The 12500-nt window shown below is 40.8% G+C and overlaps 2 protein-coding genes across 2 annotated transcripts in view; one reads left to right on the forward strand and one right to left on the reverse strand.

The window, feature by feature from the left end:
* The window catches only part of LOC137968124 (GPI inositol-deacylase-like), a 3770-nt gene extending 780 nt beyond the window's left edge, over positions 1-2990 (reverse strand). Inside the window, exon 1 of the mRNA XM_068814749.1 lies at positions 1-2990. This exon is cut by the window's left edge and continues 780 nt beyond it. Within this exon, the coding sequence (XP_068670850.1) occupies positions 162-2927 (2766 nt within the window). The 5' untranslated portion in view covers positions 2928-2990 and the 3' untranslated portion in view covers positions 1-161.
* Positions 2991-2995: 5 nt separating this feature from the next.
* Positions 2996-12500, forward strand: part of LOC137968126 (polyglutamylase complex subunit TTLL1-like) — a 21111-nt gene continuing 11606 nt past the window's right edge. The window contains exons 1-4 of the mRNA XM_068814750.1: positions 2996-3080; positions 3230-3347; positions 5220-5285; positions 7743-7885. Coding sequence (XP_068670851.1) covers positions 3232-3347; positions 5220-5285; positions 7743-7885 — 325 coding nt within the window. The 5' untranslated portion in view covers positions 2996-3080; positions 3230-3231. The remainder of the gene's footprint in view (positions 3081-3229; positions 3348-5219; positions 5286-7742; positions 7886-12500) is intronic.

Here is a 12500-nt window from a genome sequence, read left to right on the forward strand (position 1 = left end):
TAATAGCTTTGTTCAGCAATTCCCTTGTTAGAAAAAAAATGTAAAGGAATTTAAGTGTAAAAATTACTTTACACTGCTGTGAAGCAATTTACACTATCATGTCCACAGTACATTTTAAAAAATATTCAGTGTCAAGTAAATGCAACATCTATGTATGCCTTTCATTCTTCCTTATACCTTCGAGTTTTCAACTGTCCAACAAACTGGAACACATTCAATAAAGTAAAAAGAAAACAAATGACATAAGGTATCATGTACAAGGGAATGATAGGAGCCTGGGTCACTAGAATACTCAACAAAAAGCAAAAATACAGCAAGAAATGTGGAATCTTTTTCAAAGGATCAAACACTAAGAAGTTCACTCCAATAACAATTGAAAACCAAGTCGTGTGATCAGAGAAAAGGCGATAAGAAAAAGAAATGTTTTTTGCCCAGACCGGAAGAGTTGGAAGGTTTACTGAAATGACCAAGAGAAGCAGAACACATAATGTTAAATAAAAATTTCCTAAACTTTCCAGTAAGGTCACAAGTGACGTGTCCCTTTGTGTAATTATTGGCTGACTCTTTTCAGCTTTCAAGATAACTGCATATTTCCAAGTTCTCCAAAGACAAAAAAAGAAGGTCAAAATAAGGCTCAGAGTTCCACAAAAGAGGATTGATGTCCCAATAATAACTATGGCACAGATTCCATCTTGAGTCCCAAAGCCTCTTTGTAAACAAGAAAATGCTCTAAGGGGACTTAAAATAAAGCTGCCAAAGCTAACAATCACACCAAGCCATACAAATAATGTGATAGCAATAATGACAGCTGTAGATAGGATGAGAATCAACGGAAACAACCATGTGAAAGTCTTTAAATCATCAATGTTAGGCAACCAGTCATGTTGTCCATCAGCACCTACCAACACAAAATATGCAAGAACAAACTGTGAAACAAAGAAATGGCTTTGGACAACAAGCAACAGCACTCTGAGACTCCCACCCATGTTGGCAACTAAACTGAAGAATGATTCACACTTTTGTTCATGAGCCATTGACGACATTTGCCATGCAAACACTAACAGAACAACACAAAACGTCCAACAAATCAGCTGAACTGAATAAAACCTATATATCTGACCAAGTGTTTGATAGAAGTCATAATGAGCAGTTATTCTGTGTGAGCATTTGGGATCAAACCAAAGGTGCAACTGGACTTTGTCCTTGATTCCTTTAGGTTTTGGGTGATTCAATTTCAACACAAGCTGTATTGTACCATTGCTTGAAAAACTGTAGACCTTTTCATTAAACCACGGAACATGAATTCTTCCTATTAATGCTGACTTGCTGAGATCACAATCCATAGCTTCAATTTCAAAAACATACACATTCCAGTTCTTGATAGAAGATTTCAAACTAATGTTTGAAAATAGACCATCAGAGTTGATGTCAAGCATAGATTTCTTGGATAAAAATCCTGGTAACTCAATCTCATAAAATGAGCTCCTGGAAGACTGATATTCTGTCCAAAGAATACTGGTTTTTGCTGACAATGGTACGTGAACAGCAAAGTACAAAATTCCTGGAAAATGTTTGAGGTCAAGCCTGGCATATTTGATTGCTGATCCATTCCATGGCAGTAGCTCTGCCATGTTAGACAAATCAGTCACAGTGTTACAAGTTTCAGAAGATGTCTCGTGACACCCATACAACCAATGATCTGAATCAATGGTTGTGAGTATTAAGAAAGAATCGTGTGTTGTAGACCACTCATCAATAGGAAATGCATATAGTTTTTGTTCCTTCATGGTGTTACTTCTTCCCCCAAATCTCCACAGTCTCTTGTGTAACAAGACAGGACTTACATGCAAATCCCTCATGAAGCCAACCAGTTGTTTTCTGGTGTCAAATAAATTTACAGATGACAAACCACGGTTTTTGATGAAGTGGTTTGTCAAACTTTTCATTCTTAGTACTTTATCCTCCATTATCTGTTTATTCTTGGCGTCGACCATATCAAACAAAGCTCTGTTGGTTACTAGAACCAGTTGTCGACACCAACATAGGCAGAGGTGGTCGACACTAACCCACACTCTTGGAATGGCAGTTGTCACTACACTCAAAGTTTGAGATGGATCAGCAAGCTGATTCATAGACGTAGGACTGGACCTTACCAATACATCTCTGATGCCGCCACCTACTGACACCACAGTTACATTTCTCAATGCTGATTCCGACTTATTAACAAATCCTTTGTTTTTCCAGAAACCATTCACACGTTCATAATACTCCATCATTTGAGGATCAACTGACACAACAGGGTGGCGATGAGGAGTTCCAAACGTTATAATTGTATGCACAAGGCGAGGATTGAACTTAGGTAGTGTAAACAAACCTCTGGCAATTAGTCCACCCATTGAGTGTCCGACTAACACAACAGATGATGGTGCATTTGCCACATTTCTGTACAACCAAAGAGTACGTGTAATACAAAGCTTGGTAAACTCTGTTTGTTCGTTCAAAAATTTTCCGAACAAACCGGACAAAGATTCATCAAAGTCAATTGTAAAATAATTGAAATGGACTCCCGATCGCAGATTTTCTGCTTTTCGCAACGCCACTGACGCAAGCGATCGAACCTGTTTGTGACTTCCTGCATTGCCCGGGAGAAACAAGACCGGAATTCCGGACAGGCTAAGTCCTCTGGAATTATCGGCATATTGCCCTTCGCCATACAGATACAAAGCGTAGTTTGGAAAGCGTGTTGTTGCTCCTTTCCACAAAGGCACTCTGATATAACGTGGCCATTCATACATCCAAGTCATGTCACATCTGTTCTCCTCAACGTTTGAAAGAAAGTCTCGGAAACCTACGAGGGCAAACGCTGCAAAAACAGCAAGCCAAGTAATTAAGAACAAGTGATGTGTTCTTGAGATATGGATAAGCATTTTCGCGACGCTTTTACTTCACGCCAGCGTCGCCCGCATGCTCAAGCCGCCGACTGTGCAGAATGGCCTGGTTACCAAGGCGAGTATGTGAGGAAAAGTATAAACATGTGTTTCACTATTTCGATAACTTTCAAACTCTTTGTTGGTGGAAAGGTAATTAACCACACTTTAAGCCAGAACTTTACATGAACTTTTGTTAATTTGGTAAACGTTGGTAAACGTAACATGCTTTCGTTTAATGCTGTCCTTCCTTGGTCTGTTATAATTATTGGCTCAGAGTTTGTTGATTTCTTATGAAACAGTGATGTCTGGGGGTCGTGTCAAGTACGTCTGTGACCAGGACAAGTCTGTTTTGGTTAACAATTTTGAGAAACGTGGCTGGATTCCTTGCACTGAAGATGAAGACTGGAATTTTTACTGGTATGTCGCAATTGAAATCAACAGTGTAAAACGCGGACTGCAGACTGAGACTGCAGACTGCAGACCGGGGGTAAAATGCAGACTGAGGGTAAAATGCAGACTGCAGACTGCAGACCAGGGATAAAATGCAGACTGAGGGTAAAATAAATATTTATAATAAAAAACGAGTCATAAGCATAAAATAAAGAATGTTTGAATGACAATCCTGTTTTACATCTGTCAACAACTCATATTATCATGACTGTAGGTCGCTGCACCTTTTGGGGACTGCTGTTAAGAGTCCATGGAAAATGCGATCGTTGAAATTTTTGCGCTTCCAGATGCATTGAAATGTTCAAAGTTATTTTTCACACCAGTACACTGAGGGATATCGATCGATAAACCAACAGTTGGGGTTACCATTGATTACAAAAATTGGTTAAGCTATGCATGATAACCCCTAGGGAGAGGTTGTGATTGAAAATAACATCTTCCAGATGCAAAACAAAGGAACTCTTGAACTAAAGGATAAACATAACGTACACGAAAGCGAATAAAGGGATCCTACTAAGACATTTTTACATCTCAGTGATACCGGCTTAAGCCGACTGAAACGTTAGATTGTGTGCAAATTAAAATCCACGTTATCTATGTCTCATGCGTGTCAAAATAAATTGAGTTATTAGGTAATAGGCCACTTCGGAAAATACCATAATACTCGTTGTTTGTCCCCCCAAAATTTTGAATAAGCATTGTTTTTGTTTTTTTTGGGACCATTGTAAGTCCCAAGAGAAACTGGAAACAATGCTCATGCAAAATGTGGGCGGCAAAAACAAAGAGTATTATGGTATATTCCGAAGTGGCCTATTACACTCAGTGACTTTGTTGAGTGCAGCAAAATGGACACGGTAGTGGGGTGGTGATTTCATTGCCTAAAAGCAACTCACTTAACAAAACTATACTTTTTCCTACAACAACAAGGATTCAAACAGCTTCAATTCTTACAGAGTTCGATGAAAATCCGGATTTATAACATGCAGTAGGGCAAAAAAGCGATTGTGTTACAAGTGTTGGGTTTTATGCCTATAACTGACGTTTTTCATTATTATTTTATTTTACCTGCGGTCTGCATTTTACCCCTGGTCTGCAGTCTGCATCTCTGCAGTCTGCGTTTTACACTGACCGAATTGAAATCTCATGTGATTGGGTGGGCCATCAAGTTGATGATGCTACAAACAGGTGTATGACAACTGCAGACTGTCCACACAAATCGATAGTGGTGATACAATAAATGGTATTTAAGTATGCATCCATTTCAAATAGTGCTGATAAATGGTATTTAGATCTAAGCACCCATTTCAAAACGGTTTATATCTTTCAATAACTGTAATTTAGGGTTAGTCTGCAGTCTGCAAGACTGTCAGACACCAGCTACCAACAGCTGTACTTTTTTGTCACAAAGTTAACTTACATGTAACAGTTTATAAAGAAGGATGACCATAAGGAATTTTTCAGTCTTACATTGTACTTTGGCTGAATAAAGAATAATGAATTGAACAAGTTTATGTCATCATTGCAAGGAAGCCACATCTCTTCACAAAATTAACCAATCTTTCTTTCTTTTCCAGTGTTTTGGGATTTTATAAGGCATTGTGATTGATTCACAAACTTTAACAAAACTACAATTTATGCTTTTTTAAGATCTTTTTTTTTCATACCTAGAAAAACTGTAGTAACACCCACCACCGCCCCTCCCCAAAAAAAAAAAAAAAAAAACAAAACAACAACAAAAAAAAAAAAACAAAAAAAAAAAAAACAAAAAACAAACAAAATACTTTCCTTTTAAAAATTCATCTTATTTATTATTTCCACTTTCCTTCCTACATATAACAGGGCAAGTGTGCAAACAGTGCGAGCAATATTTAATGTGGAAACTGGATACAGGCTTGGAGATGACCAGTAAGATAATTATGTCTTTGAAGTAGAAAATCCTCTTACACACTTAAGTACTAGTCCCTGTGTTACTGCAAAGGTCAATTTGGGGCGGGTACAAATCACAGGTCACAGTTCATCGTTTTACCGATACAGATACTATGAATGTTTAGGATACTATCAGTATCTGCATGTATTGGTAAAATAATGACCTGTGACCTGTGTTTTGTACCTGCCCCAACTGACCTACAATACTCATCACATTTGTTGGAACACCCACCCCTGTTTCACCCCCCCTCCAATGTTGATTTTCACAACTACTAGCAGTTGCCCAAAAACTTCTCACACAACATTGAATTGGGAAAAGGGGGATGTGGTATAAGCTACGATCTTGTAACTTGATGGTTCTAGACCACTTGCCAAGTGTTCCAACTAAATATGTCTAGTATTGCAGGTTAACGATGAAATGATATATGAAATGGGTCATATATGAACTGCGGATATGAAATCAAATAAAGCTATGATCCTTGCAGTTATGAAATACAATGCAATTTTTGCAATTGCGTAAAGATGCCTGAAAATTTCAGGACTTCAATGGGGTTTGAACCTGTGACCTCGGGATACCAGTGCGACGCTCTAACAAACTGAGCTATGAAGCCACTGATGTTGGGAGCTGGTCATTTGTGGGTTCCAATGTTCCCATGAGGAATGAATCAATGATTAAATGATATATGAAATGGATCATGTATGAACTGCAGGGTTCAAACCCCCTTGAAGTCCTGACTTTTTCAGGCTTCTTTACGCAATTACAAAAACATAACTGAGGAGGAATTAAGTGCTGCCTTTGTAATGACATCAGTGTGTAAATGGTTAGACTCTCTAGTCTTCTCGGATATGGATAATGAACTGTAGTGTCAATCTTCATAATCCTGTGGAACGTAAAAGAACCCATGCCCACACAAACGAACGCAAAGAGTTAAGCCTGGGCATGGAGTTCCCAGTGTTAGGGTCTGTCCTCTGTAAAAAAAAAAATTGTAATTTGTTTACCCATGGAACACCTTAAGGAAGGTGGAAGGTATACGAAAGGGGTACCATTTGTTAATGGAAGGTATGTGAAAGGGGTATCTTTTCTGCCAAAAATGGTATATAAAAGGGTAAGGGGTTGGTTCCCAATGACAATCAGGCTATCATCACCTTCCCCTCAGCTGTTTTAATCATGCCAACTAGTCAAATTTTGAATTGTGTGGATGTTAAAATATCTTACAATCAGAAGTGAGTCATACATAAACTGGACTGTAAACATTACCTCATTACCTCTGGGTCCAGGGTAGAAGATTTACAAACCATCATGACAAAGCATAGAATTTACACACTACCGTCTCTTTTTAATGTGCACTACACACGTTGAAAGGACATTTGCTAAATGCCCAGTGACTTTCACAGGTTTTCACAAGTTACAAACTAAGTATACTTTCATTATATGGAAGTGCGTTGTGATTGGTCAAACAAAGGGAAAGAAATTATTAAGCTTTCTCAGAGGAACTACTGACACAGAGACGGTAAACCTTCAAAATTTGTTAATGCATACAACATTGATCTTTATTACAGCAACAGGTTTGCTTATACAAATCATAGAAAATCAACAGAATAACAACCAAGGAAATAAATGAATTAAAACAACCCTCAGAAAAACACACTTACATACATTTTTTTCTTGATTTAAACGGTACAGCTAGCTTACAATAAAGTTTCTTGTCTTGAGTTAGCTTTCTTCTTGCAGTCTCACTCTAGATATATAAACTTAGACAGGAGAGGAGTTGCTCCTCTACCGTATGAGAAAAAGGGAAAGATTGTATGGCTCATTTCAGCAGACATTCCATTGGAATAGTGTAGGAAAGAATGGGTAGAAAAGATTGCTTGACGAGGGAAAAGGATGTCTGAGAAGGAGGCTAATAGTTATTATAATCATGTTAGCTTGTCTAGTGGTGAAAAGGTTCGTCGACGTAGTAGTATCAGGAATTTGCCTGAGGAAAACACCTGAGGAAAACAGATTTCCCCCTGAGCTGCGATCTGTAGATAATTTGCCATTGGTTTTGGCAAACTTGTTCAGTGAGGAAAGTGATTCACATGACCTTGCCACATAATAGTTCATTGTGGTTTGTGAATCTATCTTTAAACCCATTGACCAGCCTGATGAGTAAAATCATCTGATGTTAGACAGAGTAAAATCTATTAAGTCTTCCTCCTAGGGGTTAAATTATGGGTTAAAGAGGACATGGTTTTTGAGTGGATGTAGAGGTTGTTAACCCATTGACTCCTGAACCGCTGTCATTGACCAGTAAAAACGTCTGGCATTGTACAGTAACATCCATTAACTAAAGTCTCTCTCCCAGGGATCAATGGGTTAAGGTACCCCTGTATGCCTTAACTGTGTGTGTATAGTAAAGGAAATAATAGTATTTTACTGGTTATCTTTTTATTAAGAGTTATTCACCACTTTCCTAACCACTATGAGCTGACAAGAAAAGACATGATGATGAAAAATATTAAGAGGTACCGCAAAGATTTGGATAAGGAAGGTAACCCTTTGGCAGAGAAGGATGAGTTGGGGAGATACATTCACCTTGGTAAGAAAAAGCATTCATGTATGTCATATTTTGGTGAAACAATCGTTGGGGGAACACAAGCCAGCATCCTTTGTAGAATAAATATTACTTTTCAGAATATTCTTTCCTGTGGTAGCCTCCTTGTAATACCTTGTTATTGCTTGCAAGGTTATACCTTTTAATCGAAAATGTGAATGACTCGTCATGCTTATCCCCTTCCTTTAGATGCAGTTTATTTACAGGCTATTTCAAAATAAGACTAATAGTATGCTCAGCACTCAGTGCTATTATATGTGTTTAATCTTGAATCTTGACTATTGAAGGGGACCTTAAAATCCTAGGCTTGTTGCCATTCAGCCATGCTTTCGTCTTTTGAACAGCACTATTAAGGGTTTGTATACATTAAACTCTCTATTCTTAAAGGATTACACGACCTCTACTCTCAGATGCAAAGCCTTGAAAAAAACTGTTTGCTGTTGGCTGTGTGATTATTTGCAGGCGGTTGCAGACACTTGAATTCACAAATTATGATGTCTGTGTCTTCGCAGGTAGCCCAAGCTCGATGTATGTGTATCTGCAGTAGCTGTACTATATTATGCTTAATGCTTTGGTGCACAGTAAAAGACAATAGACACAACTTGGGCGTAAACGAGGAGCAGGGAATGTACTGACAAGGCGCGGATAATACCCACCACTGTTATGGACCACCAGATGAGGGACCTCGGCAACTAGCCGAGGGGGTGCCTCATGCCTGTATTTCAAGGCGGGCATATAGTGGCTGGCATAATGTCCTAGGGCCATTGGGCCAAGTTAGCCCAGTCCAGCAAAGTAACAATATGCCCCCTCCCAAACATTGCTTCGGCACAGGGCTGAAGTGGTGCAGCAGGCAGCAATTCCCCGCCCAAAATGCCGAGATAGATGAGGCGTGCCCTGTGCGAAGGCCATTTAGTGGTTTTGCTCCCAACTTGACAGGGAGAAAGAATGACCCCATCACCACGGAGTTGCAATACGCGAAAAGCAAACATTTCCTGCCCCAAGGGTAAAAGGAGAGAACCGACGAGTGGAGGTAGGGGTCAAAAGGATGACATGAGCAGAAAGAACCAAAACCAATGGCCATTGCACAGAGACTGGAGGGGATAGGATCCTCGCGCAAAACATTTGACTAGAGGGGATAGGACCCTCATGCAAAACATTTGACTGGAGTGGATAGGACCCTCATGCAAAACATTTCTGTCAAGATACTCATTTGCAATAGTACAACATGAACTTGAGAGAGCAGAAAGCCTAAGGAAAGAGAATGTCACAGAAAGCCCTCAAGTGCCAAATGGGCCTTTTTTGTTTTGTTTCTGTTTTTGTTTGTTTGTTTTAAATGAGAAACATGGCATCAAGCTTTGGATAGTGCTTTCACCCATGTGATGGCTGGCGTGTGGCTTAAAAAGGGATTAAAGACAATTATATTGAGAAGAAATGAGGAGGGGGGGATAGTGCAAACACATGCAGCAAGCTTCAAGGGGGATGCCAACATGATTGCTGTGCCAATACGATACAGAAAAATATGAATAAAGTTATCCGAGCAACTGTCATAGATCATTACTGATTGCTAGAAAGTTTCAATGAGATACTCAAGTGTTCTCAAAGATTCCAGGGGGTTTGATAGCAGGAAGAGCAAGAGGCCAATGACTGAGGAACTTGACATATTGTTTCCTTGGGAGTCTTCATGTAAGCTTGGTATGTGTTAGATTTCCAGCAACCCAGAATTTGGCCAGCCAGTCGGGAATGCCAGTGGCTTTGGCAGTTGTAGCAGCACCAATGCTAAAGCTGTGAGAGGCATAAGAAGAGATGTCAATGTCACAGAGGTTTAAGAGAGTCCATAAGTTATTGGTGTGTGGAGTCCGGGTGAGATTTGGTCCACAGGAGAAGCTGAAGTGTTGCATTATGGAGGATAATTATAATCTTGCAGAGCAGTGGATGGACACAGGTCTGAGTTTGACCTTGCAATAGTGAGCCTGGCTGTCTCCCAGAAAGGGTCAGTTTTGGACTTTTTAAATACAGTGTCAAATGAAGTAGGGTGAAGGATGTTGGGATGGTAAGAGATGTCTGTTCTAGCAAGATGGGACTGAGCTCGAGGGTCAAAATTGCCATGGCAGGTAAATTCACTGCTTCTTAAGAAGCCAAAAAGATAACGTGAGGCTAAATGCAGCCCATAACATAAAAGAGTCAACATTGGAAGACTGAAAGGGTTGTAACTTAGTATAGATGGTATTGGGAACCGATGACGTGATCGGGTAGCGAGCTTTCTTGCACTTCCATGGGAGAGCTTGATCTCCCTCAAAGTTTTGTGAAGGACTTGCATTGCCAGAAGGTCCAGGGGACAGCCAAGCTCAATGTGAAGGTTGTTGAGTGCTGCCATATAAACTTAATCATGCCGTAAGAGACTGTATTGGACAAATGAGTAACGAAAGGGATCAGGGTGGACTCGTGGGCAGGTAGAAAGAGGGTGTTGGGGAGAAATGGAAGGGGGGGGGGGGGAACAGACTGACCGCATTCCACAAGTCGATTAAAAGTTGCCACATGACATCTTCCCAAACTCCCTGTTAAGGAAAATAACCTGCCCTGGTTTGGAGGCATAGTGGGTTAAGGTTGGTTATGCATTGCATAAAGGGGGCATCCGGGTGGGGGAACCTTGCAAGCGAACTGTAAGGACCTGATGAGGGACTGGAGGTCGTGCACAAAACGGGCCCTTTTTGAAGACCATCTGGAAAGGACAGTGCGGGTTCTCATTAACTGATGCTCAGGGAGCCAAGCCTGCATTTGGACAGTAAAGCGTAATTCCTGTAAACTCCAGAAGTTGGGTGGGGCGAAAGTTTTTCTAGGGGCAAGGGAAATATTCAACTCGGTGAAGTCAAGGGGGTAAGAATCTAATGCATGGCTGTTGCACAGAGGGGGGAGGGGGGGTGGTTGAACCATGAAGAAAACGTCCAGAATGTGCAGAGGCCCCCACCAAAAGTTGGCAACCATCGAACCTCGCCAGCTACTCCCTAAGTTCTCGTCGCCTACTTTTTCTAGAAGCTTGAATCACGCGACTCTCACCAATTCACTTCGATCCACTTCAATTTATTTAAATTAAATAAAACAATGAGAATATCAAGAAATTCCCCACTGTATTTTCTACTCTCTTTTGGACGTTAAATATTTTTATGAATTCCTAGTTAGGTGCACTTGCCTTTGCCACTCACCAACGCAAAAACATTGCCACCAACCTGGCCATGTGCAGCTTCGTGTTAGCAAACATCTGTTACTGTTGTTGATGGCCAGATGGCCGGAAGCGCCACATCCAGGCTCCTAGATTTCAATGTTTTTCAAAGTTTTCAAAAATTTTATCGAAAAACCCCTGAATTTGGATGATGGAAGGGACCTTTAAATAATGCTTAACGAACCACTCAAGGGATATGGAAAGCTGATTAAAAATGAAGGGGGCATTCCATAGGCTAACAGGAAGGGCTTTGTGAAGGTAGTAGTGGTCTTTCCAGGCCATTCCCAGGAGCTCCCTCAGGGGTGAATGGGGATTATTCTGAAGGCAGATTGGATCTCTGTTTTGGTCATGGAACAGCCCGGGCAGTGTTCAAGAGCCAGGGAAACGGTATCGGTACATATTTATTGGAGAGTAAAGTATCCAATGGGTATAAAGGTGTTTCAGCTTTCAGAGGACCCCTTAGGATATGATAGGTGAAAAAAAAAACAAAATGCCATTGTTCACTGTTCCTCTTTGGGACAGGACCACGGAGTGAATCTGAAAGTTTTCAAAGGGAGGGGCCCGGCAATGTGACCAAGATGGACCTCATTGAGGAGGTTGGCTCCTATGATTTGAGGTTGAAGGTTCGCAGAGGGAAGGTTAGGGGTGTATCTGGTCAGGATGGCATTTAAGGAGTTCACGTAACAAAGAAACATTAACAGGAGTTTGGGCCTTTTGGAACTGTAAGAAACTAGTGGTTTGCAGATTTTTGTCACCATAGCCTCTAGTTTTTGAAAAGGAGTGGTGGTGGTAGGGTGGGGAAGGGGGTGCTCTTCATTACGGGTCTTAAAGTAGTGAATGAAGGGGCATCGGTCTTTGCTGTGCTGGAAGGTGTAGCACACTCGTTGTGAAGGGGGGGGGGGGGGGGGGTGCTAAGGGCTGAGAGAGAGCAGCATTAAGTGGTGTGATCCCCACTCCCACAGATTGTACAGGAAGATTTAGCTTGCCCAGTAAATTTCATTACAAAAAGTAAGGTCTTGCTCTCCCCAGTTGAGGGTGAGGTTTGTGGCTGTCTTCCTATGAAAGTCAGTTTCGTAGGAAGGCCATGCCAAACCCACAACTTCCTTTGGGCTGATCACAATTGTTTCCGAGTTCCAGTAATAGGTAAATTGTTTGAGATAGCAGGGGGTGTAAAACCTCGTTTGTGAGGCTAGCAAATTCCCCAGCAAAGATTAAATTGTTGAACAGAAGAACAGAATGAATTGATCTTTGGAAATGTCAAACTGGGAAGGCTCCCATGGTGGGATGAATGAAATAGCCAAATAAGGTAGTCACATGATGGGAAGTCACGCTCTCCTCCCAAGCGCTGACCAGTGTTTGCTTACCAGCATTAACATCTATTTT

This window comes from Montipora foliosa, chromosome 8 (genome assembly GCF_036669935.1).
Source record: "Montipora foliosa isolate CH-2021 chromosome 8, ASM3666993v2, whole genome shotgun sequence".
NCBI lineage: Eukaryota > Metazoa > Cnidaria > Anthozoa > Scleractinia > Acroporidae > Montipora > Montipora foliosa.